Source organism: Pyrgilauda ruficollis, unplaced genomic scaffold (assembly GCF_017590135.1).
Source record: "Pyrgilauda ruficollis isolate IOZ18807 unplaced genomic scaffold, ASM1759013v1 scaffold247, whole genome shotgun sequence".
Taxonomy (NCBI): domain Eukaryota; kingdom Metazoa; phylum Chordata; class Aves; order Passeriformes; family Passeridae; genus Pyrgilauda; species Pyrgilauda ruficollis.
The window spans coordinates 636,170-661,060 of record NW_024523789.1 but is presented as its reverse complement, the minus strand read 5'-3'; the positions used below and the strand labels follow the sequence as shown (position 1 = coordinate 661,060).

The 24,891-nt window shown below is 58.8% G+C and overlaps 2 protein-coding genes across 7 annotated transcripts in view; both read left to right on the top strand.

Annotated features, from left to right (window-relative positions):
* Nucleotides 1-685: 685 nt before the first annotated feature.
* On the top strand, nt 686-4,447 carry SNRPE (small nuclear ribonucleoprotein polypeptide E). Of its 2 annotated transcripts, none has more exons than XM_041470478.1 (5): nt 686-843; nt 993-1,019; nt 2,314-2,376; nt 2,948-3,059; nt 3,249-3,277. In XM_041470478.1, the coding sequence occupies exons 1-5, from the start codon at nt 790-792 to the stop codon at nt 3,260-3,262; spliced, it is 270 nt and encodes an 89-aa protein (XP_041326412.1). In that variant the 5' UTR covers nt 686-789; the 3' UTR covers nt 3,263-3,277. The 2 variants fall into 2 exon arrangements, with proteins under 2 accessions (XP_041326412.1, XP_041326411.1); XM_041470477.1 differs by lacking the exon at nt 3,249-3,277 and adding an exon at nt 4,258-4,447 and having other exon boundaries at nt 687-843; nt 2,948-3,026.
* Nucleotides 4,448-7,016: 2,569 nt separating this feature from the next.
* Nucleotides 7,017-24,891, top strand: part of SOX13 (SRY-box transcription factor 13) — a 35,621-nt gene continuing 17,746 nt past the window's right edge. For 4 of the 5 annotated variants that reach the window (XM_041470510.1, XM_041470512.1, XM_041470511.1 and 1 more), the window contains exon 1: nt 15,889-16,096. The gene's annotated coding sequence lies outside the window, so the exon portion shown is untranslated. Of the gene's footprint in view, nt 7,079-15,888; nt 16,097-24,891 lie in introns of those variants that run through there. The other variant, XM_041470509.1, reaches the window with a different exon arrangement.

Here is a 24,891-nt window from a genome sequence, read left to right as displayed (position 1 = left end):
ATCCTGAGGGAGCTGGGAAGGGTTTGGAGAGTCCTGAGGGAGCTGGGAAGCTCCCAGCCTGGAGCAAAGGAGGCTCAGGGGGAATTTGTGGCTCTGCACAACTCCCTGCCAGGAGGGGACAGCCGGGGGGGATTTGGGATCTTATCCCAGGGAACAGGGACAGGAGGAGAGGGAACGTGGGAGATGTTTCAGGGATTTTTTTGGCTTTTCAGGTCTTTGTGACCTTGAGGGATAAATGAACAGGAAAGCTCCGGCGCTGTAAGAGCGCAAAAATCACCTTTATTTTAGAGCCGGGTGTTTTAGGGCACAGCTCTGCTGTAGCTCTGAGCCAGGGGAACATTTTTAGGGAATTTATAAATAAATAATAGCAAATAAATACCAAATAAAGTAATAGCAAAAAAAAACCTAATACGAGCAAGAAAATCCCCTACTAACAGCAATAAAAAAATCATAAAAATAATGACTAAAAAGGTAAGAAAATACAACTGCCCTCACACCGCCGCTATCCCACAGTGCACCGCGCGGAGCTCTCCCCTCACACCGCCGCTATCCCACAGTGCCCCGCGCTCCTCCATTCCCCTCACACCGCCGCTATCCCACAGTGCCCCGCGCTCCTCCATTCCCCTCACACCGCCGCTATCCCACAGTGCCCCGCGCGGAGCTCTCCCCTCACACCGCCGTTATCCCACAGTGCACCGCGCTCCCTTTCCCCTCACACCGCCGCTATCCCACAGTGCCCCGCGCGGAGCCGCTCCGTCCCGCCGCTCTCTGTCCGCGCCCCGCGCAGCCATGGCGTACCGCGGGCAGGGCCAGAAGGTGCAGAAGGTGATGGTGCAGCCCATCGTATCCTGCCGCCAGCCCTCAGGGCGCAGGGGGAGCGCGGGGAGGGAAGGGAGCGGGGCGGGCGGGCTCCCCTCAGGGGCCGCGGTCCCGGCCCGGCCGTGTCCCGCGGCTCCCGGCTGCTCGGCTCTGTCCTTAACGCTCGGCTCCAGAACCTGATCTTCCGCTACCTGCAGAACGTGAGTGCCCGCGGGGAGCCGCGCAAAGGGCAGCGACGCCTTCCCTGCCCCAGGCTGCTGCAGCCCGGCCCGCGCCCGCCGGGGATGGGGCAGCCGCGGATTCCGGGGGATCTGCAGCTGGGAATGAGCCTGGAGTGCTGAAACTGGGATTTTTAACGGAATCCTGGAATGGGTTGGGTTGGAAGATCCTAAGGATCAGCCCATTCCCACCCCGTGGTCCCAGGGTGCTCCAAACCCCATCCAGCCTTGGGGGCTCCCAGGGATCCAGGGGCAGCCACGGATTCCCTGGGAATTCCAGGGAGGGATTTATTCCCAATATCCCACCCAAAGCAGCCCAGGGAATGCTGGAATGGGTTGGGATGGGAGGGATCATCCAATCCCATGGGCAGGGACATCTCCCACTATCCCATGCTGCCATTTGATCAATTTTATCCCTTTTATCCATTTGATCCTTTTTATCCACTCTCCAACCTGGCCTAGGACACTCCCAGGGATGGGGCAGCCATGGATCCTGTGGGAATTCACAGGCTGGGAATGAGTCAGGAGTCCTGAATTGGGATTTTTTTAATCCGGGGAAGGGGGATTTTTAATCCATTTATAAATCCAGGGAAGGATTTTTCCCACCCAAAGCAGCCCAGGGGATCCTGGAATGGGTTGGGTTGGGAGGGATCATCCAGTGCCATGGGCAGGGACACCTCCCACCGTCCCAGGGTGTAATTTGATTTATTTTACCCCTTTGAGCCACGGTCCAACCCAGCCTGGGACACTCCCAGGGATGGAGCAGCCTCAGCTCCTCTGGGAATTCCATCCCAGCCCCTCCCAGAGAGCAATTCCTTCCCAAAACCCCATTTAACCCCACTTAAACCCCATTTCTTTCAATTTGAACCCCATTTCAACCACATTTTGTTCCATTTAAACCCCATTAAACCCCATTTAAACCCCATTAAACCCCATTTCTTTCCATTCAAACCCATTTTAAACTCCTTTTAACCCCTTTTCTTTCCATTTAAACTCATCTAAACCCATTTTAAACCATTTAAACTCTACTTTAACCCTATTTAAACCCCATTTAAGTCCATTTAAACCCCATTTAACCCCATTTTAACCCCATTTCTTTCCATTTCAATCCCATTTAAACCAAATTTAAACCCCATTTCTCTCCACTGAATCCCCCCAACCGCAGAGCAGCCCCTCCTGCTCCTCCCCCGGGGAGCCCCTCCCTGATTTGGGGCTGGGGGTGGTCCCCGAACCCCCCCGCAAAGCCCCCAGACCCTTTTTGGTGCCCCCCCTGCAGAGATCCCGGATCCAGGTGTGGCTCTACGAGCAGGTGAACATGAGGATCGAGGGCTGCATCATCGTGTGTTCCATTTAAACCCCATTAAACCCCATTTAAACCCCATTAAACCCCATTTCTTTCCATTCAAACCCATTTTAAACTCCTTTTAACCCCTTTTCTTTCCATTTAAACTCATCTAAACCCATTTTAAACCATTTAAACTCTACTTTAACCCTATTTAAACCCCATTTAAGTCCATTTAAACCCCATTTAACCCCATTTTAACCCCATTTCTTTCCATTTCAATCCCATTTAAACCAAATTTAAACCCCATTTCTCTCCATTGAAGCCCCCCCAACCGCAGAGCAGCCCCTCCTGCTCCTCCCCCGGGAGCCCCTCCCTGATTTGGGGCTGGGGGTGGTCCCTGGGGGTTTGGGGGGGATTTTTGAGTTTCTGGGGGGTTTTGGAGGGGTTTGGGTTTTTTGGGGATGTTTGAGCTTGTTTGGGGTTTTGGATGGGTTTATTGGGTTTTTTTTGGACCATTTTGGTTGGGTTTTTTGTATTTTTGGGATATTTTTTTAAATAGTTTTTTGTGTTTTGGGGGTTTTTTAGGGTTTTTTGGGGTTTCACTGAGGTTGTGCTGCTCCTGCAGGGCTTTGATGAGTACATGAACCTGGTGCTGGACGATGCTGAGGAAATTCACTCCAAAACCAAATCCAGGAAGCAGCTGGGTAGGGCAGGGGGGCTGGGACCTAAAATCAGGGGTGGAACCTAAAATCTGGGACCCTAAAATCAGGGGTGGGACCCTAAAATCGGGGCTGGGACCTAAAATCAGGGGTGGGACCTAAAATCAGGGCTGGGACCCTAAAATTGGGGCTGAGACCCTAAAATTGGGGCTGGGACCTAAAATCAGGGCTGGGATCCTAAAATCAGGGCTGGGACCCTAAAATCAGGGCTGGGACCCTAAAATCGGGGCTGGGACCCTAAAATCAGGGATGGGACCCTAAAATCAGGGCTGGGACCCTAAAATCGGGGTGGGACCTTAAAATCAGGGATGGGACCCTAAAATCAGGGCTGGGACCCTAAAATCAGGCTGGGACCCTAAAATCAGGGATGGGACCCTAAAATCAGGCTGGGACCCTAAAATCAGGGATGGGACGCTAAAATCAGGGATGGGACCTGGAATCCAGGTTTGGGGTCCTGAACCTGGATGTGGGACCTTAAATCCAGGTTTTGGGGTTGGAATCCAAGTTTTGGGGCCAGAATCCAGCTGTGGGGTTGGAATTCAGGTTTTGGGATTGGGATCCAGCTGTGGAATTCGGCTCCAGGTTTTGGGATTGATCTCCAGCTGTGAGACTGGAATTCAGCCTTTGGGGCTGGGATCCAGCTGTGGGGTTGGGATCCTGGTTTTGGGGTTGGGATCCTGGTTTTAGGATTGGGATCCAGCTGTGGGACTGGGGCCAGGATCCAGGTTTTGGGGTTGGAATTCAGCTGTTGGGCTGGGATCCAGGTTTTGGGATTGTGATCCTGGTTTTGGGGTTGGAATCCAGGTTTTGGGGTTGGGATCCAGCTGTGGGACTGGAATTCAGGTTTTGGGAGTCTCCAGCTGTGGGATTGAGCTCCAGCTGTAGGATTAGGATCCTGGTTTTGGGATTGTGATCCTGGTTTTGGGGTTGGGATCCAGCTTTGGGATTGTGCTCCAGGTTTTGGGGTTGTGCTCCGGGGTTTGGGATTGGGATCCAGGTTTTGGGGTTGGGATCCAGGTTTTGGGATTGGGATCCAGGTTTTGGGGTTGTGCTCCAGGTTTTGGGATTGTGCTCCTGGTTTTGGGATTGTGCTCCAGGATTTGGGATTGTGCTCCAGGTTTTGGGGTTGGGCTCCATCTGTGGGGCTGTGCTCCAGGTTTTGGGATCCTGTTTTTGGGGTTGTGCCCAGCCCAGGCTCCCCACTCCCCTGTTCCAGGGCGGATCATGCTGAAGGGGGACAACATCACCCTCCTGCAGAGCGTCTCCAGCTAGGGGCAGCTTCCCGCTGGGAACGGGACTGGGAAACTGGGAATGCTGCGGGAACAGGATCGCGTCCCTCGGCTCCTCGGGAGTTCTGTTTTGTACTGTGGGGTTTTTTGGGGCAATAAAACGGGGTTTTCACAAAAGCTGGGAGTGGGGTTGCAGTCTCAGGGTGCGGGAAATGATTCCAAGGGTTTTTCCTGTTGGGGTTCAGGTTTTCGCAGGCCAAGCCCTTTAGCCCAAAAACAATCCCGTCTTCCTAAAATCCATCCCTTCTTCTCAAAAATAATCTTTAATTTCCCCAAACAAATCCCTTTATCCCATAACCAATCCCTTCTTCCCAAACCAAATCCCCTTTTCCTGAGACCGGTCCCTTCTTCCCCACAAAAAATCCCTTATTCTTAAAAATAATCTTTTTTTTTTTTTCCCCCAAAACCGATATCATTATCCCAAAAAAATCCTTTTCCCAAACAATCCCTTTTCCCCAATAACAAATTTCTTTATCCCTAAAAGAATCCTTTTTTTTCTTTTCCCCAAACTTGATCTCTTTATCCCAAAATCAAATCCCTTTTTCCAAAAGAAATCCCATCCTATCCTCCTCCAAGCCGTGGCTCTGCCTCCCCCGGGGGATTTTTCCTTCCCAGCTGGAATTCCTTTCCCAAGCCTCGGGAATTCCGTGGGAATTCTGCCTGGAGAATCCCAAATTCCGGCCAGAACGGGAAAAATCTTCCGGAGGGCTCCGGACAGAAGGGGGAACTGCGGGCCCGACCCCGATCCCAATCCCGGCCGCAGTTCCAGACTCCAATCCCGGCTCTCCCCGATCCCGGCCGGAATTCCCGGATCAGGAGGAGGAGCAGGAGCAGGGCCGGCATTCCCGGGGGGCTCCTCTTTTCCCGACCCTTTTTTGTCCCCCCGAGCCCGGGGCCGCTCGGGGCCCGGCGGGTGTTGGGGGGCAGGAGCGGAGCCCCGACTGGGGCCCCAGGGAGGGGTCTGGGGACAGCTGGCCCCAAAGTTCCGTTCGGGGGCCCCAAAATTCGGTTTTGGGGCCCCGTCAGCCACGAGCCCCGATCGGGGGGGTGAGATAAGGGGGTGAGATAAGGGCGGGCAGAGGGGGACAGGAAACGGGGACAGTGAGGGTGGCAGTGTCACCCCGCAGGTGTGCAAATCACTCCCGGGGACCGGTAAAGGACCTCGGGTCGGGTTTGTGTCACCTCCCCCTGTCCCCGACCACTGCCACCACCTCTCCGGGTTTGTGTCACCTCCCCCTGTCCCCGGCCACTGCCACCTCCCTGTTTGTGCCACCTCCCCCTGTCCCCGGCCACTGCCACCTCCCTGTTTGTGTCACCTCCCCCTGTCCCCGGCCACTGCCACCTCCCCGGGCTGGCGGCTGGAGAGCCGGGACCCCCCCAGGGTGGCCGGGTGACCCCCAGGGACGCGCGGGCCGTGGGGACAAAGCTCCGGAGCGGCTGAGCCCGACCTTGGGGGGCTGCTCAGCCCCGGGGCTGCGCTCGGGGGGGTTCGGGGCTGGGGTCGCTCCAGGGCTGCATCCCCAGGGTGGTCGCAGCCCTGGGGAGGGAAGGAACCGCGGCCGGGCTGAGTCCTGCAGGGACAGCGTCCCCTTCTCCGCCAGCCCGGAGCGCTCCCGGGGCTCTCCCGGAGCTCATCCCGGAGCTCATCCCGGGGCTCATCCCGGGGCTCTCCCGGAGCTCATCCCGGGGCTCTCCCGGAGCTCATCCCGGGGCTCTCCCGGAGCTCATCCCGGGGCTCTCCCGGGGCTCTCCCGGGGCTCATCCCGGGGCTCATCCCGGGGTTCATCCCGGGACTCATCCCGGAGCTCATCCCGGGGTTCATCCCGCGCTCCCGGCCGGAGTTCCTCCTGCCTTTCCCGGCTGTTGACACAGCGAGGGTGTCCCTGGGCACAGCGGGTCCCTTCCCTGCTCCATCCATCCCCCGGCCCGCCTCGGGCTGAGGAGGGGCTGGAATTCCGCTCCTGGAATTCCGCTCCTTCCCCTGCTGCTGGTACTTTGCTCCTGGAATTCTGATCCTTTCCCTGCTTCTGGAATTCCGCTTCTGGAATTCTGCTCCTTCCCCTTCCCCCAGCCTTTCCTCTGCCCCTCAGCTGAATTTCCCAGAGGGATCAGCCCCGGGAATCCGCTCCAGGAGCGCTCCGGGCCGGGCCGTCCCTTCCCGAGCGCTCTTTGGGTTCCAGGGAGCTTTTCCCGGGCGCTGCGGGAGCCAAAGGCCGCCGTGCCGGGGCAGCTCTGGGGGAGCCGCGGGATGGAAAATCGGGATATCGCCGGCTGGATGCGCCTGGAGGCAGAAGCGGGTTTGCGCCTTCAGCCTGGAATGTGCAGGGATGGGGGCATGGAGGATGAACCCCCCCGCTCTCAGCCCATCCCTGGGGGGTCTCTGGGTGGTCCCAGCCCCTCGGGCCGTGCCGTGCCGAGCCTTTTCAGGACGGTACAACCGTGCAAAAGCAGGGCGTGGGGAAGGAAACATTCCAGCCCCGTTGCTCTGCAGCGTCCCACACACGGAGCCGGCCCTCGGCAAAGCTCCGTGCGCGGCCGGGATCCGCGGGGAAGGCAAACAATGGCATCCCCGGGGACAACAATGGCCCATTGTCCTTTGAAGCCCGAACAATGGGACAATGGCCCTCAGTCCGCTCCCCCCGTTCCCAGGCACGCCCCCCCCGCGGCCCCGGGGCTCCCGCTGGCCCCGAGAGCCGCCGCGCTCGCCGCTCGCTGTCCCCCGCTCCCGCTCCGTCCCTCGCTCCCGGGGTGAGTCTGGGGGGGTCCCCGCGGCCTCTCCCGCTCGCGTGGGGTGTTCCCGGTAAAGCAGGAGGAGGTTTCCCTTGGATTCCCGGCGTTTCGGTGGCGGGGAGGGGATGGAAAAGTCCCGTCGGGTCAGGCGGGCCGTGCCCGGAGAACAGCGGGGCTTTGTTGTCTCCGGGGGTGGCCGCTCGTCAGCTCGCCCTGAAGGATTCCTGGGGAATCCGAACCCTCCTCCTCCTCCTCTTCCTCCTCGTGGCGCTGGGAACGAGCCCGCTCTGCAGCCGGCAGGGCGTGGGGGGCAGGAGGAGCCCCCCGTCCTGCACGGGGCACCCCGGGGAGCCTCTGAGCCGCTCCGCAGATGTCCCCAGGCCACCTCCAGCCACCCCCGAGGGTCCACCCGCTGTCCCCGTGGTCCCCAGGAGCAGCCGAGAGTGGCGGATCCCGGCTGGGGACACCGGGGGTGGCACGGGGCTGGGTGGTGCCACCCCGGGGGTCCCTCCGGGAGGGCACGGCCGCAGGGCAGAGGCCGAGGAACCTCTCCTTGTGCCCCCAGGGGCTCCCAAAATCCGGGCGTGCTGCAGAGCCAGGGCTGGGGGAGCCGGCACCGCCGGATCCAGGGTCAGGACTGGGCTCGGAGCCGCTCTGGGATCAGCCCAGCTGGCACCGGGCCCGGTCACCTCCCCGGTGCCACCCCCGTGTCCCTGCCAGCATCCTCGGCCGCTGCTCTGGGGCCACCTGGGGGCTCATTTGTCCTTTTTTGGCGCGGGCATGGGGGACAAGGGGACCTGGCTGTTCCCAAAGGCCACCAGCAGCCTCCAACGCCCTTTGCAGGCTTCCAGGACCCCCTAAAACCCCAAATCCCGCCCCAAATCCGCTCCTGTCGGCACCTACGGGCAAACAAACGCACCTGAATAGGGAATGAATGGAGTGAGAAAAGAGCCCGGAGCACTTTGTGCTCGCAGCGAGCGGGGAACAATCGCTAAATACAAACCAGCGAGAGAAAAGGCAGGGAGAGAGAGAGAGAGAGACAAAAGCAAGAACGGCGGCACAAAGGAGAGGAATGAAATGGTAAAGTAAAGTCAAACAAAAAGGAGCCGGGCTGAGACAAAAGGAGGGAACAATATCCCCGAGGCAATAGGCTCCTGAACAATGGGGACAGTGACAGCGGCACAAAGACGCTCTGTTTGCAAGTAGACGTTATCTCACACAGCCACTGGCAGGCCTGGCCCCGGCGCTTCTATTTTCAGGGATGCTTTTGTGCTGCGCCGAACAATATTCCTTGCATGGCTGCAGATACAGAGATCAGGGGAGCCTTTTTTTTGGGTTGGTTTTTTTTTTTTTTTTAGCTTTCCCGGTGCCAGCTCTGCCATAAAAACAGGTTCAGCCCTTTGGAGGACGCGGCAGAGCGAGCTGAGGGCGATGCGGTGACAATGCCAGGGGAGGGGGTGGCATCAGGAGGTGCCACCAGGCCGGGCCACGGCGCAGCCGGAGCCGCGGGGGCTTTGGGGTGGAGAGTCCGGGATTTTGGGAGGGAAAATCCTGGTTTTTGGGATGGACAGTCCAGGGTTTTAGGATGGAAAATCTGGAATTTTAGGATGGACAATCCGGGGTTTTGGGATGGACAATCTGGGATTTTGGGATGGACAGTCCAGGGTTTTAGGATAGAGTCCCGGATTTTGGGATGGACAATCTGGAGTTTTAGGGTAGACAATCCGGGGTTTTAGGATGGACAGTCTGAAATTTTAGGATGGACTACCTGGGGTTTTGGGATGGACAACCCGGGGTTTTGGGATGAACAATCTCGAATTTTAGGATGGACAATCTGGAGTTTTGGGATGGACAACCCGGGGTTTTGGGATGAACAATCTCGAATTTTAGGATGGACAATCCGGAGTTTTGGGATGGACAACCCGGGCTTTATGGGCTCGCAGTTTGCATTTGAAGGGACCGGGCAGACCTGCAGGATGGATTTTGCGGTTCCTTTTGTTGGCAGCGCTTTTGGAAGGTGCTGGCACGGCTGGCACGGCTCCCTGGCACCCCTCGGCCGCCGAGGAGTCACCCGGGCCCGGTGACACTCGGCGGTGGCACAGTTTAGGGGGGACAATGTGCAGGGCACGGCTGGGCCGTGCTGGAGCAGGAGGGGCAAGGATGTCCCCGAGGATGTCCCCGAGGATGTCCCCAGGGATGCCTGCTCAGGTTTTGGCACTCCTGGAGCCACAGCTCCCGGTTTTCCCGTGGGATTGGGGTTGGCAGGAGCTGTTTGGGGCTGCCCTGTGCTCATTCCCTGGAATTCCTCATCCATGGAGAGCTCCGGCTGTGCCTGCGCTGATTTGTGGGATCACGGAGGTGTCATCCCAGAAAAATTCCCCTTCTGGAACTTTCCCAGCTGTCCCCCAGTGCCTGGCTGAGCCCGGGAATCACCGTTACCCCCCAGCATTTTTGGGGTGTGTTAGCAGCACCTAGGCACCCCCCGATCCACCCCAATCCCTCCTTTAGGACATCCCACAAAACCTGCAGCTCCTGGGACCCTGTGCCCTTTCCCCGCTCCGAAATCCGCCCCCTCCTCCCACACCAACCCCTCCAAAACCCCGAGGACGTCACGGCGCTACCGAAAACCAGCGGGGACAGGAAAAATCGGGGTGTCGAGAAGCCGGGGCCGCCCCTATCGGGGGCCGATCTCCTGTTCCAGCAGCTGGGCTCGGCTCTGACTCGAAATAAGCGGCGCTTTCTGATATCGATCACCTTATCTGGGGGCGCATCCTGTTGCTATTTCGGCTGTTTCCTCCCCTCAGCAGCTGGGGAGCAGCGCCAGCTGCTCGAAACCTGCGGCACGGGGGGGTTTGGGGCGCCTGAAAAAAAGACCCCGAGCTCGCTTCGGGGCTGGTGCCACCCTCAGCGGTGCCACCGTGCCCTTCCCTGCCCGCTGCCACTGCCGGGGTGGGGATTTGGGGCGCTCAAATCAAAGCGGAAAACGGCTCCCGAATCCCGGTATCTGATCTTGCGGCGGGCTCCGCACACGTGTCCCGAGCCGAGCCGGGCCGAGCCTCGGCGACGGTTGCGACATTAAAGTCCTCGTCCCCTCGGTGGCACCGCCGCAGCGGCGGCCCCGTGCGCCGCCCGGGCTCGTCCCTCCGGATCCCGGCCGGATTCCCGTGTCCAAAGTGTTCCCCGGGTGATGGGAACGGGGAAAAAATCGCCGCCCGCAGGGCATTTAACCCTTTCCATGCTGCCCTGGCGTCGCCTTTGCCCCCGCGCTGGCTCTGCCGTGCCAGGGAGTCCCCAAAGTGACACCGGACACCCCTCAAGTGACGATTTTTGGGGTTTCCCCCCCTCCTGTTTCTTGTCCTCCCTGTCGGGAATTTCTCCCAGTTCTCCCCAAAATCCAAGCCCGGCTCTTCCCGCTGGAATTTTTTGGCGGAGAGGGGAGCTCTTGGCTGCAATTAGCTGGTATTTAAATCCTCGCTAACCCCTAACGCCCTAATGACAGCCGTAATGATGCTCCGCGCATCCCGCAGCTCGAGATTACACTCGCTAATTAATTAATCCCCGGCCCCCCCTCCGCTCTCCCCGCGGCCGGGAGAAGAAATCGCTGAGAGTCTCTTAAGAAAAAGGACATAAAGGCAGGGAAATGCAGGCTCCAAAACAAGACAAATGGGGATTTGGAGACAATCCGGGCCGCGTCCATGTGACCCGAGAGTGGACGAGGCAGGAGAAAGGAGAAAAATGCCAAGAGCGGAGCGGCCAGGAGAGAAAAAACAACAAAAAAACCCCCAATAAAATCTCCCAAAAAACCCAAAGAGCCAGCTTAAAAAAAAAAACAAAAAACAAAAAAAAAAAAAAAACCAAAAAACCAAAAAAAAAAAAAAAAAAAAACCAGGGGAAAAAAAAAACCCAAAAAAAAAAAACCGGGGAAAGAAAAGCACCAAGATGAAGGGAGTGACAAAGCATCAAAGGGAAGAGAAACCAAAGGCGTCGGAACAAAGGACGAGCTGGAACAAAGCCCCAAAGAGGGGGGAACAAAAGCACTAAATAGAAAACAAAGGCGGGGGGACAAGAAAAGCCCCTCTGTGGGGCTGGGTGGCACCGGGTCCCCGCCGGAGCCGGGCTGGCGGAGGGTGACAGCCCTGGGACAGCCTCGGTGTCGCCTTTGAAGCGGCAGCGCCGGGCTCGGGCCCCGGGGGAGGTCGGGGCGCAGCTCGGCCCCGCTGCCCCCCGGGCCCGCTGGGTGGTCCGGCTGTCCCCTGTGTCCCTCCCGCTGTCCGTCTGTCCCTCCCAGCTCAGTGTCACCCCCTCCGTGCCCCGCTGCCGCCCCGCGGTCTGGGCACGGCTGGGACGCGGTGGGGACAGTGCCAGGCTGGCAGTGCCACCCTCCCCGCGGTGGCATTGCCGCGGGGGGTGGCTGGGCTGGCCCCTCGTGCCGGGGACAGGGACAGGGACAGAGGGGACTGAGTCCCAGAGGAGCCCTGGGGATCCCTGATTGTCCCCAGGAGGGTTGGCACAAGCAGTGCCACACGGGGGGGACACACGGTGGGGACATCCAGGTTGGGCAGGGGTAGGGTAAGCCTGGAGTCTGACTGGAATTGGGGAGCTGGGAGGTGGATTTGGGGTGCTGGAAGGTGGATTTGGGGTGCTGGGAGGTGGATTTGGGGTGTTGGAGGGTGGATTTGGGTGTTGGAAGGTGGATTTGGGTGCTGGGAGGTGGATTTGGGTGCTGGGAGGTGGATTTGGGGTGCTGGAAGGTGGATTTGGGTGCTGGGAGCTGGATTTTTGGGTGCTAGAAGGTGGCAGTGCCACCACACCAGCTGCTGGCACCTGTGGGTGGGTGGCAGTGAGCTCGTGGGCAGTGGCAGCGCCTTCAGTGCTTCAACCTGGGATTTCCACAGGTGGGACACAGGGCAGGGACACGGGGATGGCTGAGGGGGCAAGGGGACGGACAGAGGGACACGGGGATGGCTGAGGGGACAAGGGGATGGACAGAGGGACACGGGGATGGCTGAGGGGACAAGGGGACGGACAGAGGGACACGGGGATGGCTGAGGGGACCCTGTGGGTGCTGTGGGGCCGTTCCCAGGCTGGTGAGGAGCTCAGCTGTGCCCATTCCCAAACAAAGGCCCCGTTTCCATGCAGGAATCCGGGCCGGGTTTGCTGTCCCGGCTTTGCCCCTGGGCTGGGTTTGGCTTTGCTGTCCCGGGTTTGCCCCAGGCTGGGTTTGGCTTTGCTGTCCCAGGTTTGCTGTCCCGGGTTTGCTGTCCCAGTTTTGCCCCTCGGGCTCGGTTTGCTGTCTCATCTATTCTGTCCTGGCTTTGCTGTCCCGGTTTTGCCCCGAGGGCCAGGCCATTGCCTGGAGCCCTTCCCTGCCCCAGAGGGAAGGGAAGCCCCGCTGGTCCCGGGCTGGGCTCTGCTGGTCTCGGGCTGGGTTCTGCTTGTCCCGGGCTGGGCTCTGCTGGTCCCGAGGGCTCTGCCTGTCCCTGGCTGGGCTCTGCCTGTCCCGGGCTGGGCTCTGCTGTCCCGGGCTGGGCTCCGCTGGCCCCGAGGGCTCTGCAGGGAGCAGGGCTGGGACAAGGAAGGCGAGCGCCGGCCGAGCCTGTGCCCTGCGTGCCCCCAGCCCCGGCAGCGCTGCCCTGCGGCTCTCGGGCCCCTCCGGGCATTGTCCCGGCTTCCTCTGCCGGGGCAGCTCCGGGAAAGCTGCGGCAGCCCTGGGGCCTTGCCCGGGAGCAGCCAGGTGGGAGCAGGGCAGGGACGGGGACAGTGGCTGTGCCCACCTGGCACCTCATGCCTGGGCGATGCCCAGCAGGTCCTGGAGTGCCCACGAGGTCCTGCGGTGCCCACAAGGTCCTGGTGATCCCCAGTGGGTGCTGAGGATGCCCAGCAGGTCTCGGGAGTGCCCAGCAGGTCCTGGTGATGCCCAGCAGGTGCCGGGGGTGCCCAGCAGGTCCTGGTGATGCCCAGCATGTCCTGGTGATCTCCAGCAGGTGCTGGTGATGCCCAGCATGTCCTGGTGATCTCCAGCAGGTGCTGGTGATGCCCAGCGTGTCCTGGTGATGCCCAGAGGGTGTTGGTGGTACCCAGCAGGTGCTGGGGGTGCCGGGGGCAGGGTCCGCAGCGCTGGTGGCACTGGGGGTGCCCGGGGCCACCAGGGCGGGCGAGGAAGGAAAGGAAAGTGAAAGTCCTGGCGGCCGGGCTGTTGCCATGGCGACCCCAACAAAGCTCCCGCTCCCTCTTTTTTGGCTCCGTCGTCGCGCGGGTCCCCGGCCCCTCTGGGAATTGTGTCCCCGTCCAGTCTGGGGACAGCGCCTCCCGTCCCCTCCCAGCCCTGGAGTGGCTTTGGGGACCTCGGGGGTCGCTGGGTCCCCCACAAACCCCTCCCTCCCGGGGCCCTCGGGGTCAGGGGGTGACACTGAGGGGCTGGTGGCTTTGGGGACACTCGGGGCTGCCCGTGCCAGGGGTGGCACTGGAACCAGCTGTGCCCCCAGCGGAGGAGGGGCTCAGAGGGGCTGGGGGGGACCTGTCCCATCCTCTCCGGGATGTTTGTCCAGGTGGGAATGGGAATGTGGGAATGGGAATATGGGATTGGGAACGTGGGAATGGGAATATGAAAATGGGAATATGGGATTGGGAATGTGGGAATGGGAATATGGAAATGGGAATGTGGGAATGGGAATATGGGATTGGGAATATGGGATTGGGAATGTGGGAATATGGGAATGGGAATATGGGAATGGGAATATGGGAATGTCCCACGGGGTTTCATGGGAATGTCCCACCGAGCCCCTTTAGGGTTTGGGGGCTGGGGGTGCAGCCCACTTCCCCGATTTCCTGTGAAATCCTCTGGGTGAGGATGGGAAATGATCCCAGGTCTCTGCTCTGCTCTTTGCCGTGGGATGGGGACAGGGAGAGGGCTGGGATTGAGGTGTGGGTGCCCAAACCCCCCCAAACCCCCAGCTCAGCTCAGCAAACCCCAAATCCCAGCAGCTCCATCTCTTCTCTCCTGCCCTTGGGTAAAAAAAAAAAAAAAAAAAAAAAGAAAAAAAAGAAATTCCCAGGGAAGCAAATAACGGTGTGGGGGAGGAAAGAGCCCGGAGTCAATGGGAACTTTCCCGGCTGGTGAAACATAAACAGCCCTTCCGTGTTGACAAAACATTTTAAAGGTTTCACGGCAGGGAAAAAAAAAAAAAAAAAGGCTCCTTGTCAACACTGGCCCGAGGCAGCCCCTGTCCCTGTCCAGCTGCTCCCCTGGAAGGGATTTTATTCCCTGGGGAAGGTGGGTGATGGAATTCCCGGAGCTGCTGGAGGGGTGAGGCGTGTGGGGCGCTGGGTTTGGGGTGTGGGGAGATCCTGAGGGGGTCCCAGGTGGGAAAAATCTCCTAAATCCAACTGAGCTCCCGGGTTTCCAGCCCCAGACGTGTGGGAATGGTGTCCATCTGTCCGTCTGTCCAGCTGGGGGGCTGCCAGTTGTTCCCCTTGCTCCGTGCCAGGCTCGCCATGGCACACAAAAGGGATGGGTGCAAAAATAAAAAAGGGTTTAGCAGCACTAAATCCTTTTAAAAGAATGATTCCATGGGTTTCCTTAAAATTATGATTTAATTATGAAATAAATCAAATCCCTTTTTGGGATTGGAGAAGGGGAAATCCTTTAGGAACTGGAAAAGGGGAAATCCTTCAGAGATTGGAAAGGGAAAATCCTTTAGGGACTGAAAAGGGGAAAACTTTTTGGGATTGGAAAAGGGGAAACCCTATTGGGATTGAAAAAGGGGAAAATCTTTAGGGATTGGAAAAAGGGAAATCCTTTTAGGATTGGAAAAGGGGAAACTCTTTTGGGACTGGAAAAGGGGAAATCCTTTTGGGATTGGAAAAGGGGAAACTCTTTTGGGACTGGAAAAGGGGAAATCCTTTTGGGATTGGAAAAGGGGAAACCCTTGTGGGATCTGGATGAGCCTGGGGATGTTTTGGGGGGTTGTAATCCCAAAAACCCTTTGAAAATCCCAAAGCTGAGAGTTTGGGAGCTCCGAGAGGCCCCGAGGGAGGTGAGCCCACCTTTGAGGCATTTCCAGGGCCGGGGGATGATTGATTTGGGGCATCGGGAAGTTTCCACGCTGGCCTGGAGCCAGGCTGGCGAGCAGGGGAGCGGCAAGAATTCCCGAAGCGCTGCCACAATGGGACCGTTCCACTCGGGCTGAGCCTCACAATGGGGCCGGGCTGGCATCCAGGGAAAAGCGGTGCCAGGGCTGCCGGGATCCCCCCCGGTGCCCCACCCGGCTGCCCAGGTGAGGTTTTGGGAGGTGCTCCCCTCCCGGTGCGGTCAGGAGGCGCCTCGCGGCCCCACCCGGGGGCTCCGCGGGAATTTCTGGGGTGCTGGAATGGAATTGGATGGAAACGGGGAAAAAAGGGGAGGTGGGGGATGAACAAGGAGCAAAATTCAGGGTGATCCCCAAGTTGGAAGGCGGATTTTGGGGTCTGCCACTGGCGCGTTGTGATTTTGGGGACCCCCACCCCCGGGAATCTGGACCGGGCTCTCCAAAATCCAGGCACGGCTCCACCCGCAGCTGGCAGCGAGGGGGGCCGCTCGCTTCCTGCCGGCCCCGGGGGGGGTCTCAGGGGTCCCCCCAGACCCCTCCGAGTGGCGCCCCATCCTCTGGGGGGTCTCGGCCTCTCCGCGGAGCTCCGGGCGGAGCGGGGCAGCCCCGGCGCTGTCACACGCGGGTCCCCGGCGGGCCGGGGGTCTCGAGGGGAGGGGACGGGGCACGGGGCCGCCCCGAGCCGGCCGCTGGCTGGCTGGACCGGTGTCCCTCCTCCTCTCCTCCTCCTCCTCCTCCTCCTCCTCCTCCTCGCTCCCTCTCTCCGCCCGGCGCCGGGGCAGCTCCCAGCGGAGCTCTGGGGACATGGAGCGGACCTGAGGCGGTGGCGGAGCCCACGGCGGCAGCGGCGGAACCGGCGGAAGAGCCGGCACAGGGGCGGAACCGGCACCGACACCGGGGCGGGACCGAGACCGGCACCGGCGGCACCGGGGCTCAGCGCGGCGGAGCTGTGAGTGCGGCCGGGGGCACCGGCCAAAATCCAGGCACGGCTCCACCCGCAGCTGGCAGCGAGGGGGGCCGCTCGCTTCCTGCCGGCCCCGGGGGGGGTCTCAGGGGTCCCCCCAGACCCCTCCGAGTGGCGCCCCATCCTCTGGGGGGTCTCGGCCTCTCCGCGGAGCTCCGGGCGGAGCGGGGCAGCCCCGGCGCTGTCACACGCGGGTCCCCGGCGGGCCGGGGGTCTCGAGGGGAGGGGACGGGGCACGGGGCCGCCCCGAGCCGGCCGCTGGCTGGCTGGACCGGTGTCCCTGCCGGGGGCACCGGAACAGCCCGGGGGGCACAGACACAGCCTCGGGGGGCACAGACACAGCCCCGGGGGGCACAGACACAGCCCCGGGGTGCCGAGCACCCTGCGGGGTCGCGGAGCACCCTCGGGGGTCGCGGTTGAGGGAACCGAGCGGGAGAAGCCCCCTGGAGCCGCTGGGCTTGAGGGGGAGAAGGGAAAGGGGGGAAGGGGCGCGGGGTCCGGCCCCGCTCAGCCCCGCCAAGTTCGGGGCTGCGAACTCCGCTGCGAGCCCCCCCCGCAGCCCCGGGGAGCCCGGCAGCAGAGGGGTTAATCCCGGCAGCAGAGGGGTTAATCCCGGCTCCGGGGTCTGCGCGTCGCCCTGTGCGGGCACAGAGCGCGGTCCCCGCTGGGTGATTTGGGGACGGGATCTGGGGGACAGGGGGACGCGGGGACAGCCCCCCGGCGCGGTCGGGGTGTCCCCACGCTGTGCAGGGACAGACGGACGCTCTGCGGTGGCACGGACAGAGCCGCGTGTGTCCCGGGGCTGGGGGGACACGGCGGTGCCGCTCGGAGCGCTTTGGGGTCCCCGTTGTCGCCGCCTCTTGTCCCGTCCTTCATCGCTGTCCCTCGTCCCCACGGGACAAGCGACACTTCGGCGCATCCCCCCGGCCCGTCCAGGTGTCCCGGCGGGGACAGGGGACACCAGGCCTGGGGACACCATGGCTCCGGCCACCCCTGCAGGGAGGAAAACGCGGCCGGTGTCACCCGCGGGTGGCGAGAGGCGCCAACACCGCGACACTGTCGCGATAGAGGCTTCGGGAGCGGGGACAGCGCTGAGCTCCGTCGCTTTGCTGGCACAAAACTTGTCACCGCCACGGCGACATCCCCGGGACCACCGGGCTGGGGGGGGTTCTCGGGGGAGACCCCACAGCGGGGATGGTCCTGTAGGGGCTGTGGCTGCAGAATTGGGGGAAATTTGGGGTTTTTTCACCCCTCGAGAGAGGGGAAATCTCATCTCGGCGAGTTCAGCCCGCAAAGTTGAGCGGGGAAAGGAAAGGCGGGAGCTGCGTGCTCCTGAAGGAGAGGTTTTGAGGCGAAAAAGGCGAATAAACAGAAATTTTCGGCGCTTTCCACCTCTGATGAGCGATTTCCAGGGGGTCTCTGCCAGGGAGGAATGATGCTGCCAGGGAAAATGTGCTGGAGTCTCATGGAGCACCTTGGGCTCGGAAAACTCCCCCCCAGAAAAAGCAGAAGTGATGGATTTGGGGAGTGAAAAAAGGAGAATGAGCTCGGTTAATGGGATTTTTTCCGATAACATCCCTCCCTCTCCTATGGAGCCGATAACTCCTGGTTGTAATTCCTGCAATTTCCTCTCTCGGTTCAGTTTCATTTGGAGGATCCATTCCGGTGACACTGATACTTTTTTATCCTTTTTTTTTTTTTTTTTTCCTCTCTCTCTTTTTTCCCCCTCTTTTCTTTTCGAAACCCGGCGATTTTCAGAAGCTTTTGTGCTGATAAAAATAGCAGCCGGCCTTTGACAACCGCGGCCAGGCTCAGGACAGTTTTTCCTGACACATTTTCACCTTCATCATCATCATCACCTCTCCTTCCCATGCCACCAAGAACCTCCACCTCTCCCTTCCAGCAGAAATCCCAATTTATTTATTTTTTTATCCCAATTTTTTTTTTTAATCTCAATTTTTTTTAAAATCCTTTTAAATTTTTTTTTTAATGTTTTTTAATCCCTTTTTCCTCTCTTGGAAAAGCTCAGCTCCCCCGTTGCTTTTTTTACCTCCACCCAAACCCTCCCCTCTCCCTAAATCTGTCTCTCAGCGAAGTTTATCCCAGGCTGGGAGATGTCCTGAGGGGAATTTCTGGACTTTTTGTCTCCCTGCCGAAATGTCCATGGTTGCCCCGGGGGGGATCCGTGCCCTGCCGGGCTGGGCTGGGGGAGATGGAGCAGCTCGTAAAGTTGTTATGTGCTCCAGGGGTTTCAATTTCATTTATGGGCTGAGAGGAAGGGTTTGTGTCCCCGGGAAGGGAGCACGCTAAAGCTGCTCTGGCACCGGGATTATTTTTAATTTTGGGGTTTGCTGGTGTCCCTGGGAAGGGGAGAAGCTTAAAACCAAATTTTCCTCAGGATTATTTTGAATTTTGGGGTTTGCTGGGAAGGGGAGCAGGTTAAAACCAAATTTTCAGCAGGATTATTTTTAATTTTTGGAGTTTTCTGGGGTCTCTGGGAAGGGGAGCAGGTTAAAACCAAATTTTCAGAGGGATTATTTTTAATTTGGGGCTTTCTGGGGACCCCAAAAAGGGGAGCACAGTAAATCTGCTCTTTCAGTGGGATTAGTTTTAATTTTGGGGTTTGCTGGGGTCCTCAAAAAGGGGAGCATGTTAAAACTGCTTTATCAGTGGGATTATTTTTAACTGGGGGCTTTCTGGGGTCCCCAAAGAGGGGAGCACAGTAAATCTGCTCTTTGAGTGGGATTGTTTTTAATTTTGGGGTTTGCTGGGGTCCCCCAGAAGGGGAGCACAATAAAGCCACTCTTTCAGTGGGATTATTTTATTTTTTGTGGGTTTCTGGCACTCCTGGGAAGGGGAGAATTTTGAAGCCGCTCTTTCAGTGGGATTATTTTTAATTTTGGGGTTTTCTGGGGTCCCTGGGAAGGGGAGCGCAGTAAATCTGCTCTTTCTGTGGGATTATTTTTAATTTTGGGGTTTTCTGGGGTCCCTTGTGCTCAGCTGGGAGCTCTCCAGGGCAGAGCAGCCGTGGGGTGAAGGTGGCTCTGGGGTGGTCTGAACCCCCCAGGTGAGGTTTGGGGGGATCCAAACCCCCAAAAAAGGTGAGGAGTCCATCCCTGCTGAGCATTCCCGGGATTTGGGACACAAGGATTGGGATTTTCCTGCTGGGGATGGGGGGTGGGAGAGTGAATCCCTGCGGGATGGAGGTGGAGGGAATCTTTGGGGTACAGGTGACAGGAATGTTTGGGATGGAGATGATGGGAATCTTTGGGATGCAGGGGAAGGGAATCTTTGGGGTACAGGTTACAGGAATCTTTGGGATGCTGGGGATGGGAATCTTTGGGATTCAGATGAAGGGAATCTTTGGGATACAGGTGGAGGAAATCTTTGGGATGCTGGGGAAGGAAATCTCTGGGATGGAGGTGATGGAAATCTTTGGGATACAGGGGAAGGGAATCTTTGGGATATAGGTGGCAGGAATTTGTGGGATGGAGGTGATAGGAATCTTTGGGGTACAGGGGAAGGGAATCTGTGGGATGGAGGTGATGGGAATCTCTGGGATGGAGGTGAAGGAAATCTCTGGGATAAAGGTGGGATATGTGGAGGGAATCTCTGGGATGTGAGGAGGGAGTCCCTGGGATGTGTAGAGGGAATTTTTGGGATGAAGGTGAAGAGAGTCTCTGGGATGTGAGGAGAGAATCTCTGGGATGTGAGGAGGGAATTTTTGGGATGTGAGAAGAGAATTTTTGGGATGTGAGGAGGGAGTCTCTGGGATGTGAGGAGGGAATTTTTGGGATGTGAGGAGGGAATCTCTGGGATGTGAGGAGGGAGTCTCTGGGATGTGAGGAGGGAGTCTCTGGGATGTGAGGAGGGAATTTTTGGGATGTGAGGAGGGAATCTCTGGGATGTGAGGAGGGAATCTCTGGGATGTGAGGAGGGAGTCTCTGGGATGCCCTGGGCTCTGGGAGCCGTTGCTATCCCAGCCCTCAGCTCCGGGATCCCAGCCCACAAACAACAAACCCAAACAAACTTCCAGGGACGCTGGGGTGGTCCCAGCTGCTGGCATCACTTTGGGGGTCCCCCAGAGCTGAGCCCGTGGATTTGGGGGGTCAGGGATGCTGTCACCTGGGGGCTGTGGCCAGAGCCACGTTCCTGCTCTCTCCTGCTTTATCCCAATGCAAACATTCCCGGCTGGCACCAGGGCTCTGTGCCTGCACGTGGGATGGCAGCAATCCCAAAAAAAGCTTCCAAAAAAGCTCTGACCACCCAGGGACCACCTTTACCGCCCTCCGGGGCCGCTGTCAGGGACCACCTTTCACAGCCTCCGGCAGCGCCGCTCCTGCTGTCCCGCCCCGCCGGTTCCCGGCCGTGCTGGGGAAAATCCCGCCGCTCATTTTCCTTCAAAATTCCATTTATTTTTTTCTTTTTTTTTTGGAGAAAAACAATCCCCTCATGGCAGGGCAGCGCCTGCCCCGAGCCCGCGGGGCCCCGGAGGAGCCGCTGCCCTCTTTTGTTCTCTGCTCCGGGGGAGCAGCGCTGCGGGCCGGGCTCAGGAATTCCCGCTGCTCCCAACCCCGGGGTTCCCAAGGCTGGAAAAGAGATTTGGGATCGTGGAGCCCCTAAAGCCGGCACTGCCACGGCCTGAGCCCCTGGGGAAAGAGAGGGGGGTCCGAGCTGCTGGTTTTGGGGGGGCGGCTGAGCTGGGCCGGGCTGAGCTGGGCTGGGCCGGGCTGAGCCGGGCCGGGCTGAGCCGGGCCGGGCTGAGCCAAGCCGGGCTGAGCTGGGCCGGGCTGAGCCGAGCCGAGCGCTCCCAGGCCGGGGGTCCCAGCAGCTCCGGAGCCGGGCTCTCCGGGCTCTGCGCGCTCCTTCCCGCGGCATTTTGGGGTTCGGGTTCAGGTCCAGGTTTGAGTTTAGGTTCAGGTTTGGGTTCGGGTTCTGGTTTGGGTTCTGGTTCTTGTTTGGGTTCGAGTTTGGGTTTCAGTTTGAGTTTGGGTTCGGGTTCTGGTTCGAGTTCAGGTTCGGGTTCGGGTTTGAGTTTGGGTTTGGGTTAGGGTTCGGGTTCTGGTTCTGGTTCGGGTTCAGGTCTGGTTCTGGCTCGGGTTCGGGTTCAGGTTTTGTTCTGGTTCGGATCTGGTTCGGGTTTGGTTCTAGTTCTGGTTGGGGTTCAGTTTTGGGTTCGGGTTCTGGTTCGTGTTCTGGTCCTGGTTCTGGTTCGGGTTTGGTTATTCGCGCTGCAGGGAGGGCGCTCCGGGCCGGAGTTCTGCGCGATGCCTCAGCGATCCCACCCGCTCTAACCCGGCGGGGGACACGCAGAAGGGAAATAAATTAGCGCGGTTTCTGACAGTTCTGCTGGAAAACATCTCCGTGTTCTCAGCCCATCCTGCGCCTTCCAGGGAGCCCCTGCGGGGTGGGATCTGCCCCGGCCCCCTCGGAGCCGCCCGGCTGGGCACTGCCCGGGCTCCTGCAGCTCAGGGAGCTACAGAAAAGCAAAATTTCAGACATTTCAGAGCTGGGAGGGGAGCTTTAAATTGCAGAGAGGCAAAATTTCAAATATTTCAGACTGTTCACTCCAACAGCCCCACGGGGTCACCCGCTGTGGGGATGGCTTGGAAAATCCTCTGCCCTGACCCTGGGGATGGCAGAGCTGGGAATGGGAGAGATGGGAATGGCAGAGATGGGAATGGCAGAAATGGGAATGGCAGAACCAGGAATGGCAGAAATAGGGAATGGCAGAGCCTGGGAATGGCAGAAATGGGAATGGCAGAACCAGGAATGGCAGAACCAGGAATGGCAGAGCTGGGAATGGCAGAAATAGGAACAGTAGAATTGGGAATGGCAGAAAGTTGGGAATGTCAGAGCTGGGAACGGCAGAGCCTGGGAATGGCAGAACCAAGAATGCCAGAACTGGGGAATGGCAGAGCCTGGGAATGCCAGAGCTGAGAATGGCAGAGATGGGAATGGCAGAGCTGGGAATGACAGAATTAGGAATGACAGAAATGTGGAATGGCAAAAATAGGGAATGGCAGGGCCGGGAACGGCAGCTCCCGAGCAGGGCGGGCGCTGGGGAATGCCAGAGCCGGCCTTATCTTTTGTCTGGAACAATGGAGGGCCCGGCCCTATTGTTCTGCTCTCACGCCCAGCGGAAAGCGGGGTCCCCCGGGGCAGGGGCTGGCTCGGGAGCGTGCCCGGATCCACGGCAGGGACGGGCGGGGGTGGCACGGGTGGCACGGACCCCTCGTGGCTGCTCCAGCGAGTTCCCGCCGGGAGCCCTTTCCCGCTGGTTTTCCATGTGGATTTTAGGAGCAGGGAGGTCCCCCTGGAGAGCCCAGCTGCAGGCTGGGCAGGGCAGAGCAGGATTTGCTGCTTTTAGGGGCTCTTTTAGGGATTTGGGCTCTCAGGTCTCTGGGATCCCGTACCGGCTCCTTCCTGATGTGTTTCCTCTGGTTCGTGGGTCCGTGCTGGGAATCTGGCTGGGGAAAAGACATTTTTGCATGTGGGATTTGTGTGTTTTCCCAAAAAAACTCATCCTGGGGGCTGGGCAAAGCTGGCACAGCTCAGGAAAGAGACACAGGAGCCCGGGACTGCTCAGGCTGCAAACACAGCCCCAAAAATCCCCCAAAATCCATTTGTTTTCCCAGGGAGGAGCAAACCATCCCAATTTCTTGGGACCAGGCTGGGATGGGCACCTGGAGGCCAGAGCTGCCAATTCCCGCTGCTCAGGGAGCCCAGGGGACATGGGGACAGGGCAGGGGGTGACACAGGTGCCACCAGCACCACGAGCACCTCGTGTGCTGCGGGACATGGGGAGCCCCAGTTTGACACCCCATCCCAAATGGCGAGGGCTGGCGGCTTCTGCTCTGTGCTGGGATTTTGTTCTGCCATGAAAACCACCCCAAAACCCCTCATTCCCAAAACCCTCATTCCCAAAACTTCTGGTCTGTGCTGGGCTTTTTTTGTGCAGTGAAAACCACCCCAAAACCCCTCATTCCCAAACCCCTCATTCCCAAAAACCTCATTCCCAAATCCCTCTGCTCCCTCCCGAGGCGAGGAGCCCATCCCAGAGCTGAATTTGCTGTTTTTTAATTCCCCCAAACCCAGCAAGGAGACGAGGGGTGAGGCCCAAACCCCAAACCCATCCCTTTGGGATTGTGGCGGTCTGGAGGTCGCTGCTCCCAAATCCCTTTGGATCCTGCAGCAGGATGCAAAGTGGGGTGTCCCGAACCCCAAATGCCAAACCCCAGGACCAGGGGGTGTCTCTGTGAGCTGAAATAATGCCCAAAAAATGACAAAATAGTGGCAGCAATGGCTGCCAGGCCCTCCTGCAGCTCCTGGTCCCCGTGAGGCCGCGGAAGCGCCGCCGCCGGATGCTCGGCGTCACCCGAGGCGGGGGATGAGCTCAGGAACCCAAACCCGCACCCCAAACCAGGGCAAAGAGCACCCAAACAGCCCTGGCTGAGCGGGGAAACGGGGCCAAAAATGTTCTGCCCAGGGGGGTTCATCCAACCCCATCCATCCCTGATCCCTGTGAGCCCGGCAGGAACCAAGTCAGGGCTGAATTTGGGCAGGGATTTGGGGCAGGGGGTGATTTGGGGTAGATGATATGGGGACAGGAGATGATCTGGGGACAGGAGATGATTTTGGGGACAGGAGATGATTTGAGGACGGGAGATGATTTTGGGTCAGGAGATGATTTTGGGGACAGGAGATGATTTTGGGGAAGATGATTTGGGGACAGGAAATTATTTTGGGGCAGAAAATTTGGGGACAGGAGATGATTTTGGGGACAGGAGATGATTTTGGGGTGGATGATTTGGGGACAGGAGATGACTTTGGGGCAGGTGAGGAGCAGCCAGTGGCACCTTCTCCCTCAGAGTGAGGTTCACGAAGGCCCTGATGGCTCCTGAGGCAGCTCCCAAAACACCACCAAAAAATCCCATCGCTGGAACGTGAAGTAACCCCAACATCTGGAACTCTCTGCGCCCCAAATTTGGGAAGTGTCTCCACGTCCCCTTTTGTCCCTCCACGTCCCCTTCTGGGGACAATCTGGAGGTGAGGACGTGTTTGTTGCAGCTCAGGGTGCCGAGCACAGGGACCCCAAAGGTTTCCGGGGCGCTGCCGGCTGCGGCTGTGGGGCGGAAACGCGGCCCCAGAAGATTTTGGGGCGCGACTGGGGGCTTGGGTGCTGAGAGTGAGAGACCCCAAAGCTGGCTCTGAGCACCCTTGGGTGCTCCTGGGTGTGCCCAGCAACCCTGGGAAACTCCAGGAGGGAATGGTGCCCACAAATGGGAAAATCTGGAAAAAGAATGGGTTAGTGGAAGGTGGGAAATGCCATGAAAAGTTGAGAGTGGGGGGTTATGGATATGGGGTTTGACATGGGATGGACACCCCAAAAACCCAGAAAAATATGGAATATTGGGAGGTGTAAAATCCCATAAAAGCTCAAGGATGGGGGGATGTTGACATGAGATGGGCACCCCAAAAACCTGGAAAAATATGGAATATTGGAAGGTTTAAAATCCCATAAAAGTTCAAGAGTTGGGAGTTATGGATATGGGGGTTTGACACGGAATGGAGACTCCAAACTTTTGGAAAAATACGGAATTATCGGAAAGTTTAAAATCCCATAAAAGCTCAAGAGCGGGGGGTTACGATATGGGTTTTGGACATGGGATGAACCCCCCAAAAACCTGGAAAAATATGGAATTATTGGAGGTTTAAAATCCCATAAAAGCTCAAGGATGGGGGATTGTGGAGTGGGATGGACCCAAACCAGCACCAAG